Below are 26,197 nucleotides of genomic sequence, written 5' to 3'. Positions count from 1 at the left end.
CTCTAGCCTCTGTTCGATTTTCTACCCGCGGAGCTGGGTTGGTAAGGAAACAGCTACCTAGGATGTCAGACATCTGGAAAAGGTGCCTGAAAATAAACTACACCAAAGGGTGGAAAAATATCGGGAGCGGGCAACTAGCCGGGTAGCCCGCCTTACCGGCCGCCCACTCTTATGGGGCGGGAGTTATTGACAGACAGTTCGTCTCAGCCTCTCCAGCCGCTCATTATGTCTGCCGTTAGTCTTCCTAGACGTGGAAGGTACGAGTCTCGGCCAATGGTGACACGCCGCCCTAGGAAGAGCAGCCAATCAGTGGCAAGGAGCTCGGAAAGGAGCTGGGCAGAGTTAGTAGCGGCAGCGCCTGCCAGAAGAGGCCTGGAGACGCGGTACGGAGTGGCGGAGCGCGGCGGCGGGGTAAAATGGCGGCGTTGCTTGTTCTTCGCATTTGCAATTAGGCTGTTGTCTGTTTTGTCGGCCGGGAGCAGTAAATCTGCCTCAAACAGCGTCAGAATCGCAGTCCCTTCTACAGGCTTCAGGGAGTCAGGTTCTCTGGCGCCTACAGTCTTGGGACAAAATGGCGCTTGCGCGGCGTCCGAGGCCGGGAGAGGGCAAAGCCCTGAGCTGGAGGCTGTCGGGGACAAAAGGCGGCGCGCGGGGAGCGGGGGCGGGGCGCGGCGCTGTGGTGGGGCCGCGTGGGGCTGGCGCGGCGCTCGCCCTGGTGTACCAGCCCGGCGAGCCCTGGAGGTGCACGGGCGCGGAGGCAGATCGACTTTGCTGGGCTTTTAGAAACTACCAGCAGTCTCTCCGGATGTCGTGGGCATTTTGGTGTTTTGTGTCACCTCACAGGTTTTGGTATGAACAGGATTCGGATTCACGTCTTGCCAACCAACCGGGGGAGGATCACGCCAGTGCCCAGGTCCCAGGAACCGTTGTCTTGTTCCTTCACTCATCGCCCATGCTCTCAGCCTCGTCTGGAAGGACAGGAGTTTTGCATTAAGCATATCCTCGAGGACAAGAATGCACCCTTCAAGCAATGTAGTTATATATCCACGAAGAATGGAAAGAGATGTCCCAGTGCTGCCCCAAAGCCAGAGAAGAAAGATGGGTATATGTAATTTTTAAGTTGAGATTTTCTTTTGTGCTGGAGGTTGAACCCAGGACCCACCCACAGCCCTCTGTTCCTTTAAAGTGAGGGGCAAAGTGTTGTGATGTGGGCTTGAGGCATAACAGCCTTTTGGATCACGTACTTGTAAAACTGGGGTCGTGGGCACATCTCGGGAAAGAACGTTAAAGTGCTGAAAACTAGAAGGGCCCTTGAGTCGGGCCGCTTACTGTAGTCCCTCTCTTCGAATCTTTTCCCTTTATCTGTGAGGTGAAGAGATGTTCTCACTTATCTTACTGCTGGTGTGTTAGCTCTGTTCGTTGTCCGTGTATCTTGTTGAATAGCATACAAAATTGTGTATGTATGTATTCTTTTGGACAAGACTTACAGTACACAAAGGTACCCTTGTAGAAACATTACTAGATAATTGTGTATGTATTCTGTACTTTAAAATTGCATGCAATATCTTACTACCTACAATGGATTGATACTAAAATGTTCCTTCCAGAATTAATTCTGAAAAATGCAAGTGGCTGTCTGATATGTTATGAGATAGTCAACATTTTATTATAGTTGGAATGTTTTGTTTGATGGCAGAGTACTAGATTAAGCTACCTGCATTTTCTTTTCTTTTCTTTTCTTTTTTTTTTGGTATGGGGGATTGAACTCAGGACCTTGCTTTTGCAAGACAGGTGATGTGCCACTGAGCTAAATCCCCAGCCCTGCATTTTCTTTTTAATAACACCAGATGTGGGCTGAGCTACCACACATGGGACCAAACCCAGAGCCATGCGCAAGAAAACAAACAAATGAGTTGACCTTGGGCCAGTTAAATTCCTTGGATTTTACTGGCCTTTTTAGGAGTTAATATAAGTCATTTTGATTTCCTGAAGTGATCTAGAGACCTATGACTAAGAAAATCATTGAACCCTTTCAAGAGGGAGCCTATAAAATATTAATATTTTGTCTCCTTAGTATGTCCTTCTGTGCTGATCATGCCCGAAGGAATGCCCTAGCGCTTCATGCTCAAATGAAGAAGACCAATCCAGGGCCTATGGGTGAAACTCTGTTGTGCCAGCTGAGTTCATATGCTAAGACAGAGTTGGGCTCTCAGACTCCAGAAAGTAGCCGTAGTGAAGCCAGCCGAATACTGGGTAAGGATCTTCTCTCCTAGAATAAAAAGGAGAAAGAAATGTTAATAAAGAACTTTGGTCTAGTCCAGTGACTTGAACATATTTGGTAGTATTGTTAACTCTTTGGGAATTTGATGAGAATTCTAGGATTGCTATCTTCACCAATTCTTTTGAATTTGAAATAGTTTTCTTAGGTTCACGCTCTTGAGCTGGGGACTTTTTCTGTATTAAAAGTTTTTAAATTTAATTTTAAGGTTTGGGCTGATCTGTTGAGTAATCAGCTGTGTGGTGGAGTTACAGAGGTGGGAAGTCTTAATAGCTGCTCTCCCTTCCTTGCCTCAGATGAAGACAGCTGGAGTGATGGGGACCAGGAACCCATTACTGTGGATCAGACATGGAGAGGTGACCCTGACAGTGAAGCTGATAGCATAGACAGTGATCAAGAAGATCCCTTAAAGTAAGTCGTAACTCCACATAAAGCTTTTGCATTTTTTGGTAGTTAGCGTGTGGGATGTGGTATAATATGTAGATTGTTAACTAAGGAAGGTAGAAGATAGCTTAGCTATTTGTGAGCCATGGCAGCTTCTGTATATTAAAGTGTAAGGGTTCATCATGCTGTGTCTCTTCAAGTCAAGATTTTATTTTTTATTTTTGTGGTACTGGGATTGAACCTAGGGCCTTCAGACTGAGCTACCCCAGGCCCTCTTCCTTTTTAAAATTGAGACAGTGGGGCCGGGGATTTAGCTCAGTGGTTTCACTGCCTGCTGCGCAAGCGCAGGGACCCGAGTTTGATCCCCGGTACCAAAAAAAAACCAAAACGTTGAGACAATGTCTTGCTAAGTCAGTAAGTTGCCTAGGCTGGGCTCAAACTTGGCATTTTTCTTGCCTCAGCCTCCCAGAGTGCTGGGATTGGGATTGGACACTATTATGTCTGGCAAATTTCCTTTTTTTTTTTGTAGAAGTCTTATAACTTTGAAAAAATGTTTGAACATCAAATTTTAGACAAGAGAAAGTATAAGTGAGAAAAGTCAGATTTCGTGAACATGACAGTGGAGGTAGGTTGAGAAATAATTAGACTGGTTAGGCTGGGGATTTAGCTCAGTGGTTTCGCCGCCTGCTGTGCAAGCGCAAGGACCCAGTTTCAATCCCTGGTACCAAAAGAAAAAAAAAGCAGGGAATAATTAGACTGGTTAAAGATGAGAAAATGGATGTTAATGGGTGCTTGTTCTAAACTTCAGGAATAGTGAGGTGCTAGAACAATTACTTATTTTGCGAAATATAGTGTGTATTTTATTTTACTTTTGAAAGAAAAAAGGTGTTTAGTTTGCTTTGGTTTTGTGCTTAAGGAGAAACTGAAGCCTGGGCACAGTGGCACAGTGGTGTATGCTGAACACTCTGAAGCAGGAGAATTGCAAGTTTGTGCCCACCCTAGGTAACTTACCAAGACCTCTATCTCAAGAAAGAAAAAAAAAGAGGGGCTGGGCCGGGGATTTAGCTCAGTGGTTCTGCTGCCTGCCTCACAAGCACAAGGTCCCGAGTTCGATCCCTGGTACCCCCCCCCCCCCCACAAAAAAAACCTCCAAAAAAGTGGGGCTGAGGATGTAGTTTGGTTTTTGTCCTTGGAGAAAGAGAAGAAGGTGGTTTTGGGTTTAATCCTGAGGGGAAGGGAAGGAGGAGAAACTTATTTAGAAGTCCAGAAATGAGTAATCTTTATTATATCTTACTAAGGTTGTCCTCTTCACTAATCCGTGATCACCTTGGGAGATATAGAGGCATCAAAAAACATTGTTACTCCGAAGTCTCATATTTCTGTGTCTCATGGCTTGCCTTTAGCTCTTGTTTTCTTTTAATTGCACTGCTGGAGGTTGAACCCAAGGCCTTGTATGTGGTAGGCAAGCACTCTACCTACCACTGAACTACATCTGTAGCTCTAAGTTGTTTTTCTGTACTTGGAATCCCTCCCCCCACTTCTAACATTTGCCTCTTTTTTTTTTTTGGTACTGAGGATCGAACTTGGGACCTTGCACTTGCGAGGCAGGTGGCAGAACCACTGAGCTAAATCCCCGGCCCTAACATTTGCCTCTTAACACTACTGGCTGACAATTCAGGCAGAAGTACTTTAGATAGTGGGAGGGATTATGAATTTCTAGACTTGACTGTTAGGCTTTAAAAAAAAAAAAATCTACTAATGATTGGACCCAGGGCTTTACACACACTGGGGAAGCACTTTACCACTGAGCTGTATCCCCAGCCCATTTTATTTATTTTTTGGAGGAGATAAGGTATGTTTATGTAGTCCAGGCTGGCCTTGAATATATATATATATTTTTATTTTTAATTTTTTTTTGGTACCGGGGATCGAATTTGGGACCATATGCTTGTGAGGCAGGTGGTGGAACCACTGAGCTAAATAAATCCCTGGCTCTGTCCTTGAATTTATTTTGTTTTATTTTTTGGTACCCGGGATCGAACTTGGGTCCTTGCGCTTGCGCAGCAGGCAGAGGCGGAAACCACTGAGCTAAATCCCTGGCCCTGTCCTTGACTTTAATATGTAGCCCAGTTGGCTTCAGACTCTCAGTTATCCTACTTAGGTCTCTGGAGTGCTACGATTACAAGTGTGTGCCACCACACCCAGGAGGGTTATATATTTTGAGTAGAACAGTTTTATCCATTTCTTTTTTTTGGTACCGGAGATCGAACTCGGGTCCTTGCGCTTGTGGAACCACTGAGCTAACTAAATCCCCAGCCCAATTTTATTCTATTTCTACTGAGTAATCTCAGTGTGGTCAGCCATTGAGGAAGTACTAGTTTAGAAAGTCAGTAGTTTAGTGTGAAGCTGGGCATGGAGGCTGGGGCAGGATGATTCCCAGGAGTTCAAGGCCAGGCCAGCCTGAACTACATAGCGAGATCCTTTCTCAAAGACCCCCTCATTCCTGCTTTGATGTGTATTCTGTATGATCACGCATAAATACACCAAAATCAAGTCTAATTTTTTTTTTGGTACCAGGAATCTAACTCAAGGCCTCACGCTTTCCAGGGAGTCAAGTCTTAATTTTTGAAGGCCCAGAAACTTGATTTTGTTGATAGTAGTCTAGAGTGTAACAGATTCTAATTGATGCAGTTGTACTAATCTAACTCTGAAGTGACTGTGTGTATCAAAATATCAGTTAATTGTATGAGACATGAATGCTAAAAGACTAGGTAGTTCATGCCAGTCTCTAGTACAAACATAAAAGGGCGAATAAAGCCCAGTATAGTCTCAACTATCAGACAACTAAATATAAAGCTTTTTTTTCCCCAGTGAGATCGTCCTCCCAAACATGTTGGCTTACTAAATAAATATATGTGCTTTTAGGGATAGAATTGTCTTTTTAGTATGGTCATAAGTTACTATCTTATATTTACTAATACAGTAGTTTAGTAGTACTGTACATTTAATGAAATCTTTTTCATTATGAATTTACTTTTTTTTCGGGGATCGAACTTGGGACCTTCTGCTTGCTTGGGAGGCAGGCGGCAGCACCACTGAGCTAAATCCCCAGCCCTATGAATTTACAGTTTTGGTGCCAGTGTCTTTTTTTTAATCACTAGGACCAGTTTTTGAATCCTCTAATATGTAGTAGCTTTTATCTTCATTTACATGTTGCAGAAATGACACATTTTGTATTATTTATGTCATTGGAGACTTTATTCTAGAATTAAATTAGTACCTTTAAACCCCTAACCCCTAAAAGTATTATGTATAATTTTTCCTCAAAGTAACCATTTTCTTAATTGCCTTGCCTGGAGTATAACTCTGGTAGACCGTGTGTGAGGGCTGCATTCAAAAACAAAAGAAAAGTTATCATGTGACCTATTCAAGCTTTGAAATATTCAAAGCTTGCTTTGGTAAAAATCAGTTTCAGATAATCTTTGTTTTCAAAATAAAATTTGGGGAGAAAGCCTTTTTAATAAGAGATTATTGCTGGGTGTGGTGGCACATGCCTGTGATCCTCGCACTTGGGGGTGAGGCAAGAGTTTGAGTTGTGAGCTGAGGCTGGCTTGGGCTGCATAGCAAGACTATCTCAAAAAGCCAAAAACAAAGAAATTAATAAGAGATATTGTTTAATGGAATATAAAATGTTTCCCTCATTTTTGAAGTTCAGTTCTAATCCTAATAACTTTCATTTGTTTATATCAGACGAAAGTGTGCATGTAGATTTTAATGCCTAGCTGTGAGAGATTGGTACATCCGTCCTTGAGTAAATGACCCATTTGTTGCATGAACTAGGTGTTCATATTTGGTAGGATGTTACCCTTGGCCCTTGAAAATCATTTCTAGTAAATTCTAGTGGTAGTGGCTTTTCATTTGTAAAATTCAAGTCTCCGGATGGTTGGTTAAATTCTGTCTCACAGAGAGTGGAGTGAAATTAATTTTGTTTAAACAAACTTGGTACTAGCTTAGGACATTGGGAATTAAAGGTTGTGTCACTTCTCAGCCTTTTGACTTAAGACCAAGTGAAGGAATTTAAGGTTGTAGACATGTTAATTAGACATAGCCCATTTTCCTGAGGACATAACTTACCTTGTTCAGACATAAAGCATTTTAAAAATCTCTTCATTTTGGGATAGTTTTTTTAGATTTTTAATCATCTCTAATTTTCTCATTCATGTTTTGAATTTTCTTAATGTCTGTATGTTTATTTTTCCTTCATGTTACTTTGTAGTTAAGGACTTCCAACATGCAAATAATAATGGTTCTTGCTTATTTGAAAAAATTTGGGCAGATATGCTTTTGGTCCTAAAATTTATTTATTTTGTACATTTTAGTGACTTAACAGCTAATTTTTTTTTTTTTTTTTTTTCTCGAGACAGGGCCTCTCTCATTACGTAATTCAGGCTGACCTTGAACTATGTAGCCCAGGCTGGCTTCAACCTCATGGCGATCCTCCTGCCTCAGCCTCCCAAGTGTTGGGATTATAGACATGTGCCACCACAACTGGATACTTTAAAAAAAAAGTAGAAAACTGGGTGTGGTGGTGGTTGCCTGCTATCTCAGCTGCAGGGGGGCTGAGGCAGGAGAATTGCAAATTCCCAGCCAATCTGGACGATTTAGTTAGATCCTGTCTCCAGAATAAAGTAATAAGGGATGGGCTTACAGTTCAGTGATAGAGTGCCCTTGAGTTCATTCCCCACTATCACAAAAATAGAAAGTGTATTTTTGGGGTTTAGTATTAGTTTAGATGTATAACTTGTGTGTTATTTTTTAAACAAAGGAAATAATTTTCAAAATGTGAAAAGGAATGTGCTCTTATATGATGTGATCAGAGACAAATTGGAGCTAACTTTTAACAATTTAAATGGTAAAATGCTGTATGAAAATATTCTAATTTAATAAAGTGATTGTTTCTGTTCTCACTGACTGCTTGTTAAATAACTAGGTCTAATCTCTTTATGCCTCTCCCCCCCTTTTTGAGACAGGGTCTCATTATGTAGTTCAGGCTGTCCTTGAAGTCACTGGCCTTGAACTCCCAGCAATCCTCCTGCCTCAGCCTCCCAAGTGCCAGGATTACACCACCACCTCACCCAGCTACTTTTCTACTTTTAAGCTTAGGTTTTATTGTGTTTTCTTATGTTTTGCTGAATCCTTTGTTTTATTCCAGACATGCTGGTGTGTACACAGCAGAAGAAGTGGCCCTGATTATGCGTGAAAAGTTAATTCGTTTGCAGTCTTTATACATAGATCAGTTTAAACGACTTCAGCATTTGCTTAAGGAGAAGAAGCGCCAGTACTTACATAACCGCAAAGTGGAACATGAAGCTCTAGGCAAGTTTTATGCAATTAAACTACCTGTTTTACAACTGGAGATTTCTTTGCTAACTTTGGAGAAGCATCTTTGACAGTTTGCTTGCAAATTATATGTTGACTTTTGTGACTATTTAGGCAGCAGTCTCTTGACTGGCCCAGAGGGACTTTTAACCAAAGAACGAGAGAACTTAAAGCAATTAAAATGTCTCCGGCGGTATCGCCAGCGCTATGGAGTGGAAGCCTTACTACACAGGCAACTGAAGGAACGCAGAATGCTGGCCACGGATGGTGCTGCCCAGCAGGTAATTGATTCATATATTCTTAAGATACAGAATTTTATTTGCAGAATTATTATAATTGTTAAAACATTATACTCACTTCTGGCTCTGAAATCTGACTCAGTGGAGCTTATAGCAAAAGCAGTTAGCTGGAAATCAGGAGACATGTTCTAGTCTCAGTCCTCTACTGCCCAGCATTTGCCTGCACAGATAGCTTAAGTTCTCTGGGCCTCAGTATTTGAATTGGGGGGTGGTGTTTGGGATGGACTTAAGTTTTTTGGTTCAGGTATTCATCACTTGAGATATAGGCATGGCCGGGTGTGGTGGTGCATGCCTGTAATCCCAGTACTTGGGAGGCTGAGGCAGGAGGATTGCTGCAAGTTTGAGGCCAGCCTGGGTTACATAGTTCAAGGCCAGCCTGAACTAGAGTGAGACCCTGTATCAAAATGAAACAAAACAAAATAACAAATTAGTTTGAAAACTGATAAGCTGTGCAGTAGTCCCTCATCCATTAGGAATATGTTCCAAGACCCCCAGTGGAGGCCAGCTTGAAACTAAAGATACTGTTGGACCCCAGTATTTTTTTCCTGTATGTTCAAAGTGTGATCAAAAAATATAGTGAATATTTATTTTTTTTTTAAAAAAAGTGTATTACAGTAAAAGACATTGCTATTAACTCCCCCTCAAATATTTTCCCTGTCTTAACACATCCTATCATTATTGCCACTTTCTGAAACAGTTGTAGAGGTCTTCTTTCATTTCTTTAGTTGAGCTGTTATAGTTAACTGGGTGTTCTGATTTGAATCCAGATCTTTACTTTTCATGGTCATTTTGACTTTGGAGAAGAGCAACAAGTCACAACATGCTAGATCTGGTGAATAAAGTGGATGAAGACACAAAATAATGCTTTTATTATGAGCTTGCCTTTCCCTTGAATGGCACTGACCACCATTGTTCACCATATTTTTAATCACTCCTCATAAAGACCCTCACAAAAGAGGACTTCTAAAACTGCTTCAGAAAGAGGCAAGAGGGGCTGGGGGTGTAGCTCAGTGGTAGAGCACTTGCCTAGCATGTACAAAGCCCTGGGTTCAATCTCCAGCACTGAAAAAAAGAGAAAGAAAGAGGCAAGCATGATGGGATAAGTGTGTTTGAAGCAAGGGAAGTATTTGGAATATTAATGGCAATATGTCATTTACTATAATAAATTTTTATTTTGCATGTGTAATGTGTAATGATTATATTCATTGTAGTAAATTTTTAAAATTTAAACATTCACCATGTATTTTGCTCACCACTTATATATACCTATGAAATTAGTTTTATACCTATGATAGTTTAATTTATAAATTTGGCACAGTGATTAAATAACAATAATTACAAAATAGGACAATTCTGACAATATAAAGTAATAAAAGTTACTTAAAACTAGTTAATTCTTTATACCTATAATTTTTCATTTAATATTTTTAGATCAGAGTTTATCAAAGGTAACTGAAACCTTAGATAAGGAAAGACTATTGTGGTACACTTGTGTGCGGGAGAGGTGTATTTGGGATGAAAGTGGACTCATTCTTCATATGTGAGGATTTAAATTTTCACTTAATATTGATGACTCAGTTTGTTAAATGTTAATTTTTCTTTATCCTTTAAGGATGTACTTTTTGTACATACCTTAACTGTTCTCATTACAGTTAGTTTTATATGCTTTTGTGGGTTTGTTTTATCTGTTTTCTTCATTTTAGGCCCATACCACTCGTTCCAGTCAGAGGTGCTTGGCCTTCGTGGATGATGTTCGTTGTTCCAATCAGTCTCTTCCAATGACCAGACACTGCCTTACCCGTATCTTTTTCAAACTGCTTGTTTAGGCTTTGTTTTGCTAGTTATGTAAGAAATAGTGGGAATCCCTGCTAGCTTGCTTAATTGAAGGTCTTGGTTTTCCTTTGGCCCTGAATCAAGGCTGGCAGTTTTCTGTTGCTGTTGGTTTCAAGCAGGAGCCTAAAGTGGTATCTTTCTATGGTCTGTTGGCCATTTCAGAACTTTAGAAATGTAATGGTCAATTCATTAGAAAGAAACAGCTAACTAAAAAAATAAGTTTTGGGCCAGGGATTTGGCTCAGTGGTTATGCTGCCTGTCTCGCAAGCGCAAGGACCCTGAGTTCAATCCCCCATACGAAAAAAAAGTTCTAAGCCAGGTGTGGTGGTATAGTTCTGTAATCAGCAGTACTTAGGAGGCTGAGAGAGGATTGCTACAAGTTTGGGGCCAGGCTGGGCTGCACAGTGAGTTCAAGGCCATCCTGAACTACAGAGTGAGACCCTGTCTCAAAAATAAATTTTATAGTTTTAAAATTATTTTAAGAAGTACATATCAAAATTAGAGATTAAAATTTTTTGTTTATTTAGAATGATATAAGCACTTTTCAGCTATCTACCACTTTTCTTCCCTTTTATATCTGTCCGCATAACTGTTACATTTTAAGCATTTATCTTCAGAGTTTCTAATTTGTACAAGCATTTTTATATTAAGGAGAATAATCCCTCATTAGACATCACAGCAGTTAATAAATTGCTAAAATATTTAATAAACTGAATTGAAAAAAATCAGCTTTTTCTATCAAAAGACCAGAGTCTTCCAGCTGGTCATGGTGGCACATGCATGTAATTCCAGCACTCCGGAGGCTGAGACAGGAGGAGCATTCAAGCTCGGACTGAAGTACAGTAGACCTTGTCTCAAACTAAAAAACAAAAACAAGCAAAAATTAATTTAAAAAGTAATAAATAGAATTTCACCCTAAAAAGACCAAGATTGTTTCTATTGATTTTTTTTTTTTCAGACTCACCGTGTTGTTCAGGCCGGCCATAGACTCTTGGGCTCAAGTGGTCTTCATGTTTCAGTTCACGTCTGAGTAGCTGGGCCTATAGGCACATGCCACCATCTGGATAAGAAAATTCATTTTAATTTCCACATATTTGGCATCATGTAACAGTGAATATTTAACAAGTGGTTATACTATAAAAAGTAAGTTTCTTGGTGTCTTAACAAGGATGCACTCACGATCCAGTAAAAAAAAAAAAAGTGTTGCAGTCCAATGGTAAATGTAGTCCCATAGGAGATGGCAGGCATGATGGTTCAAAGGCTGATTATTGAAAGGAAAAAAAAAAAAAATCTCATTTTTGGAAACAGTTTGTAATTTGAATGAAATTTAAAATACTGTCCATAGTTGGGTATAACATCATTCTTTTGAGAAATCACAGTGATTTTTTTTGGTAATTAACAGAACTAAAATTCTAACACGTTAAATAAGGAATCTAGAGAGGAGTATTGTATGGATATTTTACAAAGCAGTTTGAAAATACCTTCTTTGATAAGGTAATTTTATCTCTGGGGATTTGAGAAGGTAATAAAACGTGGGCCAGTATTTTTATAACTAGAGACAGCCTTAAAATGCTGAGATAGGAGAGATGGGCATAGTGGTGCACACTGGTAATGCCAGCACTAAGGAGGCTGAGGCAGGAGGATCGTCACAAAAGTTCGAGACCAGACTAGGCTACATAATTCAAGGCCGGTCTGAACTACATAGCAGAAACCTGTCTCAAAAAAAAGTTTATAGAGATAGGGAATAGTGAAGTAAATTTTGGCACAAGATAATTTGGGATAATTTTAGACATTAAACATTTGAAAATATGGCTGACAATATGATAGTGACAAAAATGGGGTGATTTTTTCTCTTTTTTTTTTGGATATGCACTTTTGTAGACCATATTTAATCGTATGGAACTAAATACTGGGAAGGAATATAACAAGTATTTTTGCATGGTAGGGTTATGAATACCGTTTTTTCACTCTATACTTTTTGTTAGAGCTGGAATTAATAAAAGACCTCTTCATAGATATCGTACACAGGACTTAGGTATTTCTTAAAATGCTGTACTCAAATAGTGTACTGGAAGATATTTTAAAAAGCAAAGTTGGAGATAAAATATATTTAAGAAATGAAGGTAATTATGTTTTTCCTTGTATGCTCTTTTCCTTTCTACTCCATAGTTGCCTAAGTGACTTACCCTTCCTTAAGTCCTTACCCCAGAGAAAGATTCAACTGCCATTGGTGACCGTTAACTCTTTACTCTGGTCTTATGGAGACAGCACTGGACTGAAAGTGAAGGACCCAAACTGTAGTTGTAGGTCAACCATTCCCTTTTTGTCTCTGTAGTCCCCATATGAAAGGAAAAGGAGGTGGAGGAGGATGGGGGAGGATTTTGTTATGCTTTTGTGATATTAAATGAGAGACTTCTTTAAAAGTCCTTTTAGTTCCATGAAAAAAGTTGTTTGAAACATTGAACTTAGTGGATTAAAATTGTAAATATTAATAATTTAAATATTATTGAGTTTATTAGATTTTCTTAAACACATAAGTCAGATTGTTCTGTTATATTAATGTTTATTCATTCAGCATATATTTGATCATTAAATATTTACTTTGTACTGTCAACTCTTCTTTTTTTTTTTTTTTTTGGTACTGGGAATTGAACTCGGGACCTTGCGCTTGCAAGGCAGGCGCCGGAACCACTGAGCTAAATCACTGGCCCTGCAACAAGTTCTTATATGGGGCCCTTTATCTTCCATTTGGTGATCTGTGGAGAAATCTTTGGTTGTCGTATCTTAACTTGGCAGAAGGTGGGAATGTTACTGATGGTCCTTAAGAGGCCATTTGTGCTGCTAAATGTCCTAGATCTTAACAGAATTATAATTTACATTATGTCTTTTAATTTAAAAAAAAATTACCTTTAAATTTAACATGAGAGCCGGGCATGGTGGTGTACACCTGTAATCCCAGCACTTTGGTGTCTGAGGCAGGAGAATTGCTGTGAGTTTGAAGCCAGGCTGGGCTACATAGTGAGATGAAAGCCAGCTTGGACTACATAGTGAGACCCTGTCTCAAAAAAACTTAAAAAAAAAAATTGAGAAATTATTCATAATTTCTCCATAATCTTGCTATAATTTGTTTAAAAAGACAGTTGTACTTCTAGTTTAAAAAAGAGGTCAAGTTTAAAATAACACTTGTTTATCAGTCACAGCAAAATAACCATATAGTTTTCAAGCCAAGAGTGGTGGCACATGTCTAATCCCAGCACTCTGGGAGCCTGAACCAGGAGCATCAGAACTTTGAGTTCCCCTGGGCAATTTAGTGACTTAGCAAGAACCTGTCTTGAGGGAGACAGACTAAGAAGATAGTTCAAGAAAGTGTTATTTTCGTAGAGTAACTTGAGCTTGAAATTTATTTGATCTAATCAGAGACGTACTGTGATGTAAAAATTCTGTTCATTCTGCCGAGAACTTTGCCAAGTTGGAAATGTAGACTTTTTCTGTTTCTACCCCTAACAAGTTACTATAGGAGTAATTGTTTTCCATGGGCCCTCATATGCGAAATTCTTTTTTCTTTAGGATTGTGTAACAGGACTATCCTGTACTACCATCTTCTTGAAAAAAAAAAAAAAGAGGCATGGAAACTATTTCTTGTCAAGTTATGACACTTAGTGAATACTAGTTTCTATTTTCCCCTGGGTTGTGCTCCATCAGAGGAGTTTATCATGTTACAAAAACAAAGTCCAAGAAGTTTTTGCAAATTTAGCCAAGTTTCTGCAAGCTGTTTGTTTGCCGTAACGTGTTTCTTCTGAGTATGTATGTGTTCCTTCCTAGGAGTGTTATTGCTACTTGCTTAGCATGGTCATAAAGAGAACAGGAAAAGCAGGTTGAGAACTAGTTTTTAAAAAAATTTTAATTAAAAAAAATTTTATATTTTTATTTTTTCTTTTAAAAATTACATTTATTACATTATTGATTAAATTACTTTTTTATTAGTACAAGTTTGTAATAAGTAACAAGTACATTCATTGTGGGGAGTTGATACATACAGCTCTTACATCTTCATTCTTTTATTTCTTTTTCATCTCTCCTGAGGGATTAGTTTTAAATTACTGGTAGAGCCAGATTTAGATCCTCGGAAATGACACTTGAAATTTCAAGAATTATGGTGGCATACACCTGTAATCTCAGCACTCAGGAGGCTGAGTCAGGAGGATCACCATGAGTTCATGGCTAGCCTGAACTACAAACTGAGACCTTATCTCAAAAAAGAACAAAAAAATTTATTATTGAGAAGTAACTTTAAAAACTACTAAGTATATTTGGTTTTCTCTATCAAATGTAGTTGCGTTTACTGTGTACTCGATTTCTAGCTTTACATGGAGGCACCTCCTGTATTTTGTTCCTCCAATAGAGCCTGTTTTATTTCCCTTGACCGTTTTTCTACAGATATTTGTCAGGATACGAATCAAGTTCTTTTCAAATGCTGCCAGGGATCTGAAGAGGTCCCCTGCAACAAAGCAGTTCCTGTAAGCCTCTCTGAGGATCCCTGCTGTCCACTGCATTTCCAGTTGCCTCCTCAGATGTATAAGCCCGAGCAGGTACTGTCTGTGCCAGACGATCTGGAAGCCGGCCCCATGGATCTGTACTTGAGTGCTGCTGAGCTCCAGCCCACTGAGAGTTTACCACTGGAGTTCAGTGATGTAAGTTAGAGAAGCTCTGCTCTGATTGGCCCTTGAGACAAGGCCATTATTCATGGTGAGAATAGTCTTCTGTGTTCAGGAGAATTAATAACAGTTTTTGAAGTGATATATATGTATGTATGGTTGTATTTGTATGTTAGCATATTCATTTAGAGACTTTCTGGCCTCCTTTTTCCAGTCTTTTTTTTCATACTTTTTGTTTTTGTTTTTGTTTTTTGGTACCGGGGATCGAACTCGGGTCCTTGCGCTTGCGCAGCAGGCAGCGAAACAACTGATCTAAATCCCCAGCCCTTTTTCATATTTTTTTGAAGTATAATTCACACAACATACATTTTGCCTAGTATATGATTGTGATTTTTTTCACACTGAGGCAAACATCACCCACCACTCTTAATTTCAGAATGTTTTTATTACTTCAGAAAGAAAGCCAGTATATTAGAAGTCACTTCTCATTCTCCCCTTCCCTCCCTAAGCCCATTAACTGCTAACATACATTTTGTCCATAAATTTTGCCTATTCTTGCTTTTTTCACTTAGCATATTTTTAAGATTCATGTGTGTTACAGTGTGTCTTAATACTTCATTCCTTTTTGTGGCTGAATTTACTGTGTTGGCATATCCCCTCACCCCCTTTTTTGGTACTACTGGGGATTGAACACAGAGCCTTGCATGTGCTAGGCAAGCTTTCCAGCTCTGAGCTGCACACATAGCCCTTATATCACACTTTTAAAATCCAGTTGATGGGAATTTGAGCTGTTCCCACTTTTGCTCTTTAAGGAATATTCTGTTATGAACATTCATATATAATTTTTTTTTTGAGGCAGGGTCTCTCGCTTTATAGTTCAGCCTGGCCCTCAACTCACTGTGTAGCCCAAGCTGGCCTTGAACTTTCGACAGTCCTGCCTCAGCCTCCTGACTGCTGTGATTATAGGCCCCACATTGCCTGGCTTTCATACATAATTTTTTTTTACATACATAAATTTTGAGTGGAGATATTTCCAATTCTCCAGTTACCTCTGTATATACTTAGGGGTGACTTAGTTTTTAACCTACTAACATTTAAATGAAAAAGCGAAATTCTGCCTTATTGACATTTCTAAAACCATCTATAAGTTTCTACTGGTGTAAATTTCTTTTTTTGAGAGCACAATAAGGGAAATTATAAAATAAGGGAAGTTGGAAAGGCAAGACAGTTGGTGGATTTGGTGGAATTTAAAGATACCATACCACTCCGTAAGGTGAATGATGCCCTAGAATTGTGAATGAATTTTGATTTCTGTAGAAATCAATTTTTTTTTTTTTTGGTACCAGGGATTGAACTCAGGACCTTGCACTTGCAAGGCAGGTGCGGAGCTGCTGAGCTAAATCCCTGGCCCCTCAACATTTTTTTTTTTTTTTTTTGTGTGTGTGAAATACTGTCTCAGTATATAGTCCAGGCTGTCCTTGAACTCACTATGTAACCCAGGCTGGCCTCAAACTCCTGGGGATCCTTCTGCCTCAGCCTCAAGTGCTGCGATTATAGGCGTGTGCCACCAGACCCAGCTGAAATCAACTCTTAACAGTGTAAACTTGTGTTTTGGCCCTGTAATAAAGATTCTCATTTTCAAATTAGTATGTCCTCTAAGAAAGACCTCTAAACTTGGTTGTGGATATTGTTTTAATTTTTGTTGTGTTAATAGTTTTTTTATTTTTGTGAACTGATTAAAACACAGTAAATTCCCCAATATTTGCTTTATAGCCTTCCAAGTATGTACACCGCTCTGCATTTGAAAAACTTGCTCCGCAGCTTGCCCTTGTGCATTCCTGTAATACAAGCATTCTTGGAGGCTGAGGCAGGAGGATCATAAAGTGAGCCCAGCCTGGGCAATTTAGCACTTTAGCAAGAACTTGTCTCTTAAAATAAAAAAAGGGCTGGGGATGCAGTTAGTGCAAAGCCCTGGGTTCAATCCTCAGTACTGTCAAACAAAACAAAACAAACAGTTGTTCCCTCAAGATCCTAGTTTCATAAACCCATCTCTTTATTTTTTCCTCATTAGCACTATGCTGTTGTTTGACTCTAGGAATCAGTTGGCATTCCATGTCTGTTTTGCCACTTTTGCTTCATCTTCACTTTCTGGATAAAGTCTTATTTTTACATTTTTTAGATTTCGTAAAAATGTTTCTTGTACATGCCCACATGTTTAAGTCACAGATCTAAATGGAAATTTCAATACAGATTGCAAGATTGATAAGGGTGGAAACAGGGTTTGGGTGGCCACAGTGATTTCTCTGTCACTAAGAAAAATATACCAAGCTGGGTGGGGTGGCACACGCCTATAATCCCAGCACTTGGGGAGACTGAGGCAGGAAGATTGCTGCAAGTTTAAGGGCGGCTTGGGCTATACAGTGAGTTCAAGGCCAGCCTAAACTGCATAACAGACCCTGTCTCAAAAAAAAAAAAAGAAAAAAAAAAAACACCAGGACAGAGTAATAACTGAAGACAGAGTGGTATTGAGAATAAATTGATTCTAACTTCCCCCCCTTTTAAAAAACTGATAATAGCTGGGTGTGTTAGCACATCCCTGTGGTCCCAACTACTTGATAGGCTGAGGCAGGAGGATCACTTGAGTTTAGGATTTGACCAGTTTGGGGAATATAGCAAGATCTTGTCCCCCCAAAAAAGTGATAATACACTTTATGTAGGCTTACTAAGCCTTGGATTTTCATTACTTGTAATAGAGAAATGTGTGTGTGTGTATGTATGTATGTATGTATATATTTTCTGTGGTACTGCTGATTGAACCTAGGGCCTTTGCAGCAAGCTATATGCCCGGCCCTTTTTTATTTTTATGTTTTACACTTTGTGTGTGGGGGGCTTCTTTTTGAGACACGGTCTCTCGATGCAGTCCAGAGTGGCCTCAACTTGTTATGTAACCCTATGCTGGCCTTGAATTTGCAGTCTTCCTGCCTCAGTCTCCTGAGTGCTGGGATTACAGGCATGTACCACCACACCTAGCAAGTTTTTGCCTTACTGAAGTGGTTTTCCTTTGGTGGTGCTGAGGATTGAACTGGACCTCATGCACTATGCAATAGTACTATTGCATAGTGGTATATTGTGCATACCACTGAGCTGCATCCCTGGCTACCGTACTAGTTTGGTTTTTTTTTTTTTTTTTTTGGTATCAGGGATCGAACTCGGGTCCTTGCCCTTTCGAGGCAGACAAAAGGAACCACTGAACTAAATCCCTGGCCCCCCCCCCCCCCCAGTTTTAAATGGTGTTTTTTTTTTTTTTTTTCTCAAACCTTTGAGAATCTAGATTCAGGAAAATACACAATTTTTTTAGTATGTTCTATGAGATGTTATCATAGGCTGTTTCCCGCCATTTAAAAACATCTAAAGATATTAAAAAATATATTTTGAACTCTGGGGATGTAGCTCAAAGTATAACGCGTATCTCGCATACATGAAATCTTGAGTTTGATGCCCAGCACCACAAAAATAAAATGTCATCAAATCTGTTGTCCTATTTCCATGAATATTTAAAAGAATGTATAAGAAGTAATAATTTTGAGAGTCCAATGGGTTTGAGAGTCCAGTGAACTTTTGTTGGAAGTTTAAAAATAAGAATTCATGGCTGGGGAATATAGCTTAGTGGCAAAACACTTTCATGTGTGTGTGTCCCCGTGTCCCTGTGTCCCTGTGTCCCTAGGTTCAATCCCCAGTACCAGCCAAAAAAGGGTCACCTATTTGTAGTTGATCATCTATCCTGGTACTTGGAATTGAACCTAGGGCCTTTGCACTGAGCTAGATTCACAACCCTTTTTAATTTTTAAAATTAAAATTTTGAGCCAGGCATAGTGGCACACACCTGTAATCCCAGGACTCAGGAAGCTGAGGCACGAGGATTGCTGGGAGTTTGAAGCCACCCAGGGCCACATAGTTCAAGGCCAGCCTGAACCATAGAGTGAGCCCCTGTGTCAAAAACCAAAAACCAACAAAACAATAAAAAATTTAAAATTCTGAGACAGTTCTTTTTTTTTTTTTTTTTTTTATTCTTTTATTGGTACATTGTAGGTATACAACACAATTACATTTCTCATTGGGAATTGTACCTTTACATCATGCATCTTGGTTCTTATTTTTTCCCCATTCCTAGCCCGCCCTTCACGCCCTCCACCCTTCCCTATTTACAAAGACTTTATTTCCATTTTTTCCATTTCTCATCATTTTTCCTTTCCCTTCTTTCCTTTCCCCTGCCCCTCCCACTACCCCTACCCCTTTGGACCTTTTCTTCCTATTTTGCATTATCGATTATTCATTCTAATCATTGGTACATTTTAGGTATACAACATAATGACATTCATCATTGGAAATTTGCACCTTTACATAGTCTCTCTTGGTTCTTATTTTTCACCCTTGCCCAGCCCTCCCTTCAACCCCTCCAGTCCTCCCTATTTACCAAGATTTTGTTCCTATTTTTCCATTTTCTCATATTAATCCCATTCCCTTCTATCCTTTCCCCTAGGCCTCCCACTTCCTTCCCCTTTGCCCCTTTTCTTCCTATTTCACATTACCTATTATACATTTAGTCCTTATTTACACTTTCAGTTTCTCACACCAGAGAAACTATTCAATATTTATTCATGTGTGTCCTGTTTATTTCACTTAAGAGTATTGATTGCCTCAATGTGCATCCACTTAGCTATAAATGTCCCTAATTTCTCATTTTTTATGGCTGAGTAGTACTCCATTGTATAAAAAAACCACATTTTCTTTATCCAGTCTCCAGTTGATGGGCATTTGGGCTGTTTCCAAGTTTTAGCTATTACAAACTGTGCTGCTATAAACATGGGTGCACTTATATCACTGTGGTATGATTCTTTTAATTCTTTGGGGAAGATCCCCAGCAGTGGAATAGCGGGTTCAAATGGGACTTCCAGTCCTAGTACTTTGAGGTATCTCCATACTGATTTCCACAGTGGTTGCACCAGTCTACACTCCCACCAGGTGGGAGCAGGGTTCCTCTTTCCCCACAGCCCCGCCAGCATTTGTTATTGGTTGATTTCATGATAGCAGCCATTCTTTCTGGAGTGAAGTGGAATCTCAGTGTTGTTTTCATTTGCATCTCTTGAATGACCAGTGATGTTGAACCTTTTTTCATGTATTTATTTGCTGTTTCTACTTCTTTGTCTGAGAAATGTCTGTTCATTTCAGATGCCCATTTTTGGATTGGGTCTTTAAATTTGGGAGGTCTGATCTTTTTAAGTTCTTTATAGATTTGAGATAGTAGACCTTTGTCTGAGGAAGAGCAGGTGAAGATATTTTTCCCACATTGTGGGTTCTGAGACAATTCTTCATAAGTTGCTCAGGCTGGGCTGAAAACTTGAGATCAGCCTGTCAGCCTCCCAGAGTGCTGACATTGCAGGTATATACAACCATGCCTGGCCAGTTTTAAAATTTAATGTTTTTCTTTCCCTTAAATTCTGGATATATTATAAAATTTTACTGGAAAAACAACTTTATGTATCCCCCCTCATCCCCCCGACTGGGGATTGAACTCAGGACTTGCGCTTGGGAGGCAGGTTCGGTGCCACTGAGCTAAATCCCCGGCTCCGAAAAACAACTTTATGAAGGACTTGAATTTCATAAAGCAGTCTTAATGCATCATGTACATTTTATTTTTGTTATAATTTTTATAATTTGTTAGTAATAACTTGTGATAATTTGTGGGAAGACCAGGTATCAGATTTTTTTTTTTTGGTACCGGGGATCGAACTTGCACTTGCGAGGCAGGCAGTGGCATCACTGAGCTAAATCCGCAGCCCTGAGGTATCAGATAATAATGATGCGTAAAAATACAACTTTTCATTCTGCATATGATACGTTTTGTGCTTTGATACAAAGATGACTGGAAAGTAGCATAGTATCCTAATCTTATTACATTTGTGTGTATGGATTTTGAGATAAGAGCAAAACAGATTGTTTTTGTAATCTGATAATTATATTTTGAGACAGGGTCTTGCTATGTAGCTCACTATGTAGCCCAGGTGGGTCTTGAACTTGTGGCAATCCTCATCTTATAATTTTAGACTAATTTTTAAAAATCATGACCTTAAAAGAATATATTTTCAATTGCTTATTTATCTCTCAACTCATCTCCTAAGAAAACTATACTTTTTTTTGCATAAAACATTTTAATTATTAAAGTGTCTAACACTTGGTATTATTATGAAGTTTCTTCCTATTTCACACTATTTATTTGGAGAAGCGTTCCTTATTCTTCACAGTCCCACCAGCATTTGTTGTTGGTTGATTTCTTGATAACAGCCATGCTTTCAGGAGTGAGATAGAATCTCAGCATTGTTTTAATTTGCATCTCTTGAATGACCAGTGATATTGAACATTTTTTCATATATTTATTTGCCGTTTGTACTTCTTTCTTTTTTGGGGGCTACTGGAGCTCAAACTCAGGACCTTGAGCTTGCTAGGCAGGTGCTATGCTGCTGGGCTAAATCCCTAGCCCTGGTTTGTACTTCTTTATCTGAGAAGTGTGTTCATCTCAGATGCTCATTTTTGGATTGGGTCTTTAAATTTTGGGGGTCGGTGTCTTGCTTTTTTCAATTTTTTTTAGGTTCTAGATATTAGTCCTTTGAGGAACAGCTGGCTAAAACTTTTTCCCACATTGCGGGTTGTGTTTTCATTCTGTTGGTGATTTCTTTTGCTGTGCAAAAGCTTTTTAAAAGATGAGATCTCAGTTGTTGATTCTTTGTAGTATTTCCCATGTGATTGGGAGATCTGGGTTTTGTTCATGAAGTCTGGCACCTATGCCCTCAAGGATTCTACCTATTTTATCTTCTAGCAGATTCAGTGTTTCTGTTTTGTTATTTAGATCTTTGATCCATTTTGATTTTGCTTAGTGAATGGTGAGAGACATGGGTCTAGTTTTAGTCTTTGACATGTGAGAGCCAGTTTTTCCAGCACCATTTATTCAAGAGGCTTTCTTCCAGTGAACATGTTTAGCCCTTTGTCAAAGATAAGGTGGTTGAGTGTGTTTGGAGTTGTTTCTGCATCTTCTAATCTGTTTCATTGATCTTTGGATGTGATTTTTTTGCCAGTAGCATGCTGTTTTTTTCATGGTAGCTTTGTCGTATAATTTCAGTCAAGGATTGTGATGCTCCCTGCCTTACTTTTGTTGCACAGAATTGCTTTTGTCATTCTAGGTCTCTTCTGCTTGCAAATGAATTTTAGAAATGTTTTATCTCGTTCTGTGAGGTATGCTAATGATATTTTGATTGAGATAGCATTAAATCTGTATAATAATTTTGGAAGTATGGCCATTTTCACTATATTGGTTCTTCCTACCTGAGAACAGGAGATATCTTTCCATTTTCTGATATTCTCTTCGATCACCTTTTTCAGAGTACTGTAATTTTCTTTCTTTTTTTTTTTTAATTTAATTTAATTTTTTTTGGTACCGGGGATCGAACTTGGGTCCTTGCACTTGCACAGCAGGCGCTGAAACCACTGAGCTACATCCCCGGCCCTCTTACTGAGGATTTTTGTGTCTGTCTTCATTAGGGAGATTGGCCTGTTGTTTTCTTTTTGGGTTGGGCCCTTCTCTGGTTTTGGGTACTCTGGTTTCTCTTCAGATCGTATAAATCTTTCACCTTTTACTAAAAGAATTTTTTTTGAGAGAGGGTCTTGCTAATTATTTTAGGCTGGACTTGAATTCATGATCTTCCCCCCCTTAGCCTCCTGAGTGCTGGGTTTACAGGTGTGAGTCACCACACCCAGCTGATCTCGCTTTATGGTCGGTGGCAAGGAAAGATTCTTGGTGCTTTTGGATTTTTGTTTCATTTTTGAGCGTTCTGGTAGGCAGAGAGTAAAGGAGAGACCTGAGAATTGCTGTGAGGTTTGCTGAAAAATATGCCAGCTTTACTTAATTATTCCCTTTGTATTTTCTTTCTTTTGTAGGACTTGGATGTTGTGGGTGATGGTATGCAGTGTCCTCCTTCACCCTTGCTTTTTGATCCTTCACTAACCCTTGAAGATCATTCAATCAGAGAAATTGCTGAAGGCTCAGTGGATATATTGGCAAGTGAAGAGTAACCCCATCTAGGCTTCCTTCATATAGTGACTTGGCCAGGCAGAGGGCTTCCTGCTGGCTAGCATGTACTCTGGGGAGTTGGGGGTGTCACCACTAGTAGAATATAAAGATACCTGAGCTGGCTTTCACTCACACAGTTCTGTATAAGAAAAGTATTTTTTTTTAAAATGCCCCTTTCAAGCTGGGGGTAGCTCGGTGGTAGAGTGCATGCTTAGTAAAGTGTGAGTCCTGGTTCATTTCCTACCACTGCAGGGGTGGTGGGGCAGGGTGGATATCTTTCTATAGTTCTCCAGATGGGCCTCACGATACCTCATGTCCTCTGTTCCTCATATTAGCATAGGACATACTTGTTGAAATGAAAGACTGAGATGAGGACTCTAGGTAAATTGTACCATTTAAGAGTTCTTCACTAGAGTTGTTCTCATTGTAGATTAAAAACCAGTAATGTGACAGGTGGGATACTGATGGCCCTGACTGAAGACCAGCAGTTTATGCTATAGCTGTTGGTTTCAAGCAGAGGCCTACAGGAATGTCTTCTTATGGTCTGTTGGCTGCTCTGGAACCTCAGTGGAGAATGACTATTTCATTTGGAAGAAACAACTCACACTTCTTTCTCCCATTGGGAGAGCCTCAGGGATGCTATCAGTAATGACTTCTGACTCGAAGTCATAGGATAGCTAAGTATGGGGAAGAACAACTGTCCAGAGTTACTTTACTTCTGTCATCTTGTTCTTGTTGCTACCGTAGATAGGCATTGGTAAGTCAGATTCATGCTTCAGACCACAATGAATTTCTCACCAAAGTGTGCCTACTTCTTTTCACAGGGCCAGGTGCAGATGGCTGGAGATGGGTGCAGATCCCAGGGATCTCGAAATTCTGAGAAAGTCTGTGTGCCATTGCCTCAAAGTGGATTGGCTACTGCAAATGGGAAACCAGAACCCACTTCTATCAGTTGACAGTTCTAGGAACTATTTGATTTGGTGGATTTGAATTTCCTGTTCTTCAAACAAGTGTCTCTGATCATCTCTTAACTTAAACGGGGCAACTCTGCCTTGTTTTCCTTCTGGGTTAGAGAGTGCTACAGTCAAATAAAAGCTAAATCTGGGGAGAATGGGTCAGTAGTGTCCAAAAGCTGTGGGTTTCTTCCTGCTGTGGGCAAGGAGAGGTCATCCCTATCTCCGGGATTGAATGAATGTTTGAGACTTTGCCTACTGGGAAAAACATCTTTGGAATGGTGTTTCCTAAGTCACAGGCAAGAATCCACATAGATAACTAGATGGGGCCTGTGTTTAAGAATGGTGCTTTTGAATATTGGTGGTCCCAGCGTCTGGTTATGTACCCAAAGGCTTGCATTTTAGCTTTTCTTACCATCCACCTAATCTGGCAGTCTGAACCTTTTCCCCAACTGAACTCTGACTTTCATGCTCTGAGAAAATATCCCACAGGACTGGGCCCTCCTTAACCAATCTACCTTCCTTCCAATCTATGTAAATTTCTGCGGTGGCTATCTTATGTAAAATACAGTAAAAATTTATTGTACATAGTTTCTATTAAAAGTTAAAACATGAAAATGTAGAAGAGTTGCCTAAATTGACTGCATGTTTGTATTTAAGAGTGTCTGTCTTTGTTTTTTTTTTTTTTTTTTTGGTACCAGGGATCGAACCTTGTGCTTGCGAGGCAGGCAGCGGCACCACTGAGCTAAATTCCTGGCCCAAGTGTCTGTTTTTTTTTTGTTTTTTTTGGTACCAGGGATTGAACTCGGGCCCTTGCACTCTCGAGGCAGGTGGCAGAACCACTGAGCTGAATCCCCGGCTTTTCCGAGTATCTGTCTTGTTTTGGACGGTCTTAGGGAGTGGTCTCTTGGGGAAAGGAAAATGAGAGATTTTTTTTTCAATATTAGGAAATAATTTTTAGTAGCTCATTTTGGTTTGGAGGATAAGGTAGAAACCTAGAAGAAATAAATAAAAACAGGTAGGACTTATTCATTAAAGGCAACCAGTTGCAAAAGTTATTTTTACCCTCCACTCTGGTTCTCCAACACCCAGTTTCATTCTTTCTCAAAAATTAATGGCGTGGTGTAGTCTGGTACTCTGGAAGACTGAGACAGGAAGATTGCAAGTATGAGAAGAGCCTGGGTAATTTAGCGAGCTAGTGTAGTGACACTTTGTCTCAAGAAGTTTTCAAAAAAGAGAGGAGGCCTAGGCATATAGCTCAGTATGAAGGCCCCAGATTCAGTCCCTAGTACTGTATAAACAATGCATAGTTAACATACTAAAACTATCTAATGCTAGGGATGTATGTAAAACACGCAGACAAGTTGAATCTGATGCTGGGTCACTGACAGGCATAAATAACTTTTTTGTGGCACTGGGATCGGACCCACAGCCTTTTGGCAAATGCCCTGCTACTGAGCTACTTCCCCAGCCTGTTGGGATGTTTTTGATGCTGAATCTTAGGGCAGGCTTAAAATAGAAGTTCAATTAGGGTTAAAATACCTATGCTAGAAAATAATATACTATAGTAATGCAGTCAAAAGATTTTTGTAAAAACAGCGGAGGGGCACTGAAGGGTTTATGCAGTCACACCGTCTTAACTTTAAATATTTACATCCAGAGAATGGTCAAAAAGTACCACACAAGGGGCACATCTAATGCAGTGATGCTCCAGATTGTGGTTTCCACTGCCCTGCTTTATTTTGTCCAAAATTGATCAAACCTGCTGGTGTTCTACCTCTGAGCTGTTTTGTTTGGTTTTGGACAGGGTCTCACTAAGTTCTTAGGCTGGCCTCCAATCTGTGGTCTTCCTGGGTAGCTGGGATTGAAGGGATGTGCCTCCATGCCTGGCACCACTGCTCTTTTGATTCCCTAGACTAGTTCTTTTTTTCATATTACTAACAAAAGACAAACATTGCTTATTACACAGTTGAGAAGAACATGTTTCCACAAAAGGATTAGATTAGGTGCCAGGCAGGTGTGGTTTTGCACACCTACAATTCCAGCACTGAGGAGGCTGAGGCAAAGATCACCCCGAGTTTGAGGCCAGTCTGGCTACGTAGCAAAACCCTGTCTTAACCAGGCTGAGGATTTAACTCAGTGGTTCTGCCACCTGCCTCGCAAGTGCAAGGTCCCGTGTTGGATCCCTGGTACCCCCCAAAAACCCCAAAACAAAACAACTACTTACTGAATTAAAAATGGACTTGTATACCATTAGCATATAGGTAACCCGAGGTAATCCTTAGCAGGCTCAT

The 26,197-nt window shown here is 39.8% G+C and overlaps 1 protein-coding gene and 2 non-coding genes across 16 annotated transcripts; all 3 read left to right on the top strand.

The window, feature by feature from the left end:
- The first annotated feature begins 217 nt into the window (after positions 1-217).
- Kansl2 (KAT8 regulatory NSL complex subunit 2) lies at positions 218-24,528 on the top strand. Of its 14 annotated transcripts, none has more exons than XM_087200166.1 (10): positions 219-383; positions 844-1,102; positions 2,075-2,253; positions 2,575-2,689; positions 7,875-8,042; positions 8,160-8,322; positions 10,044-10,140; positions 14,611-14,864; positions 22,818-22,937; positions 23,775-24,528. In XM_087200166.1, exons 2-10 carry the CDS (start codon positions 852-854, stop codon positions 23,904-23,906), a joined length of 1,479 nt encoding a protein of 492 aa, XP_087056292.1. In that variant the 5' UTR covers positions 219-383; positions 844-851; the 3' UTR covers positions 23,907-24,528. The 14 variants fall into 14 exon arrangements, with proteins under 14 accessions (XP_087056299.1, XP_087056292.1, XP_087056295.1 ...); XM_087200163.1 differs by having other exon boundaries at positions 268-383; positions 860-1,102; positions 14,611-14,762; XM_087200162.1 differs by having other exon boundaries at positions 270-383; positions 860-1,102.
- LOC147821512 (small nucleolar RNA SNORA2/SNORA34 family) lies at positions 10,242-10,378 on the top strand. Its single transcript, XR_015446989.1, has one exon. It is a non-coding gene; the product is annotated as a small nucleolar RNA SNORA2/SNORA34 family (small nucleolar RNA).
- Positions 23,415-23,552, top strand: LOC147821511 (small nucleolar RNA SNORA2/SNORA34 family). Its single transcript, XR_015446990.1, has one exon. It is a non-coding gene; the product is annotated as a small nucleolar RNA SNORA2/SNORA34 family (small nucleolar RNA).
- Positions 24,529-26,197: the final 1,669 nt, after the last annotated feature.

Source organism: Heterocephalus glaber, unplaced genomic scaffold, assembly GCF_053883595.1.
Source record: "Heterocephalus glaber isolate CG9 unplaced genomic scaffold, H.glaber_assembly_v1.0 deba00001733, whole genome shotgun sequence".
NCBI lineage: Eukaryota > Metazoa > Chordata > Mammalia > Rodentia > Bathyergidae > Heterocephalus > Heterocephalus glaber.
This window is presented reverse-complemented; position numbering and strand designations above follow the sequence as displayed.

Bases quoted from the DNA above. Each gene is read 5' to 3' on its own strand.
- Kansl2 (XM_087200162.1), top strand. From the start codon at position 274: ATGGTGACACGCCGCCCTAGGAAGAGCAGCCAATCAGTGGCAAGGAGC. The intron at 1,103-2,074 runs GTATATGTAATT...TTGTCTCCTTAG, and splicing joins AAGCCAGAGAAGAAAGATGG to TATGTCCTTCTGTGCTGATC. The intron at 2,254-2,574 runs GTAAGGATCTTC...TCCTTGCCTCAG, and splicing joins TGAAGCCAGCCGAATACTGG to ATGAAGACAGCTGGAGTGAT.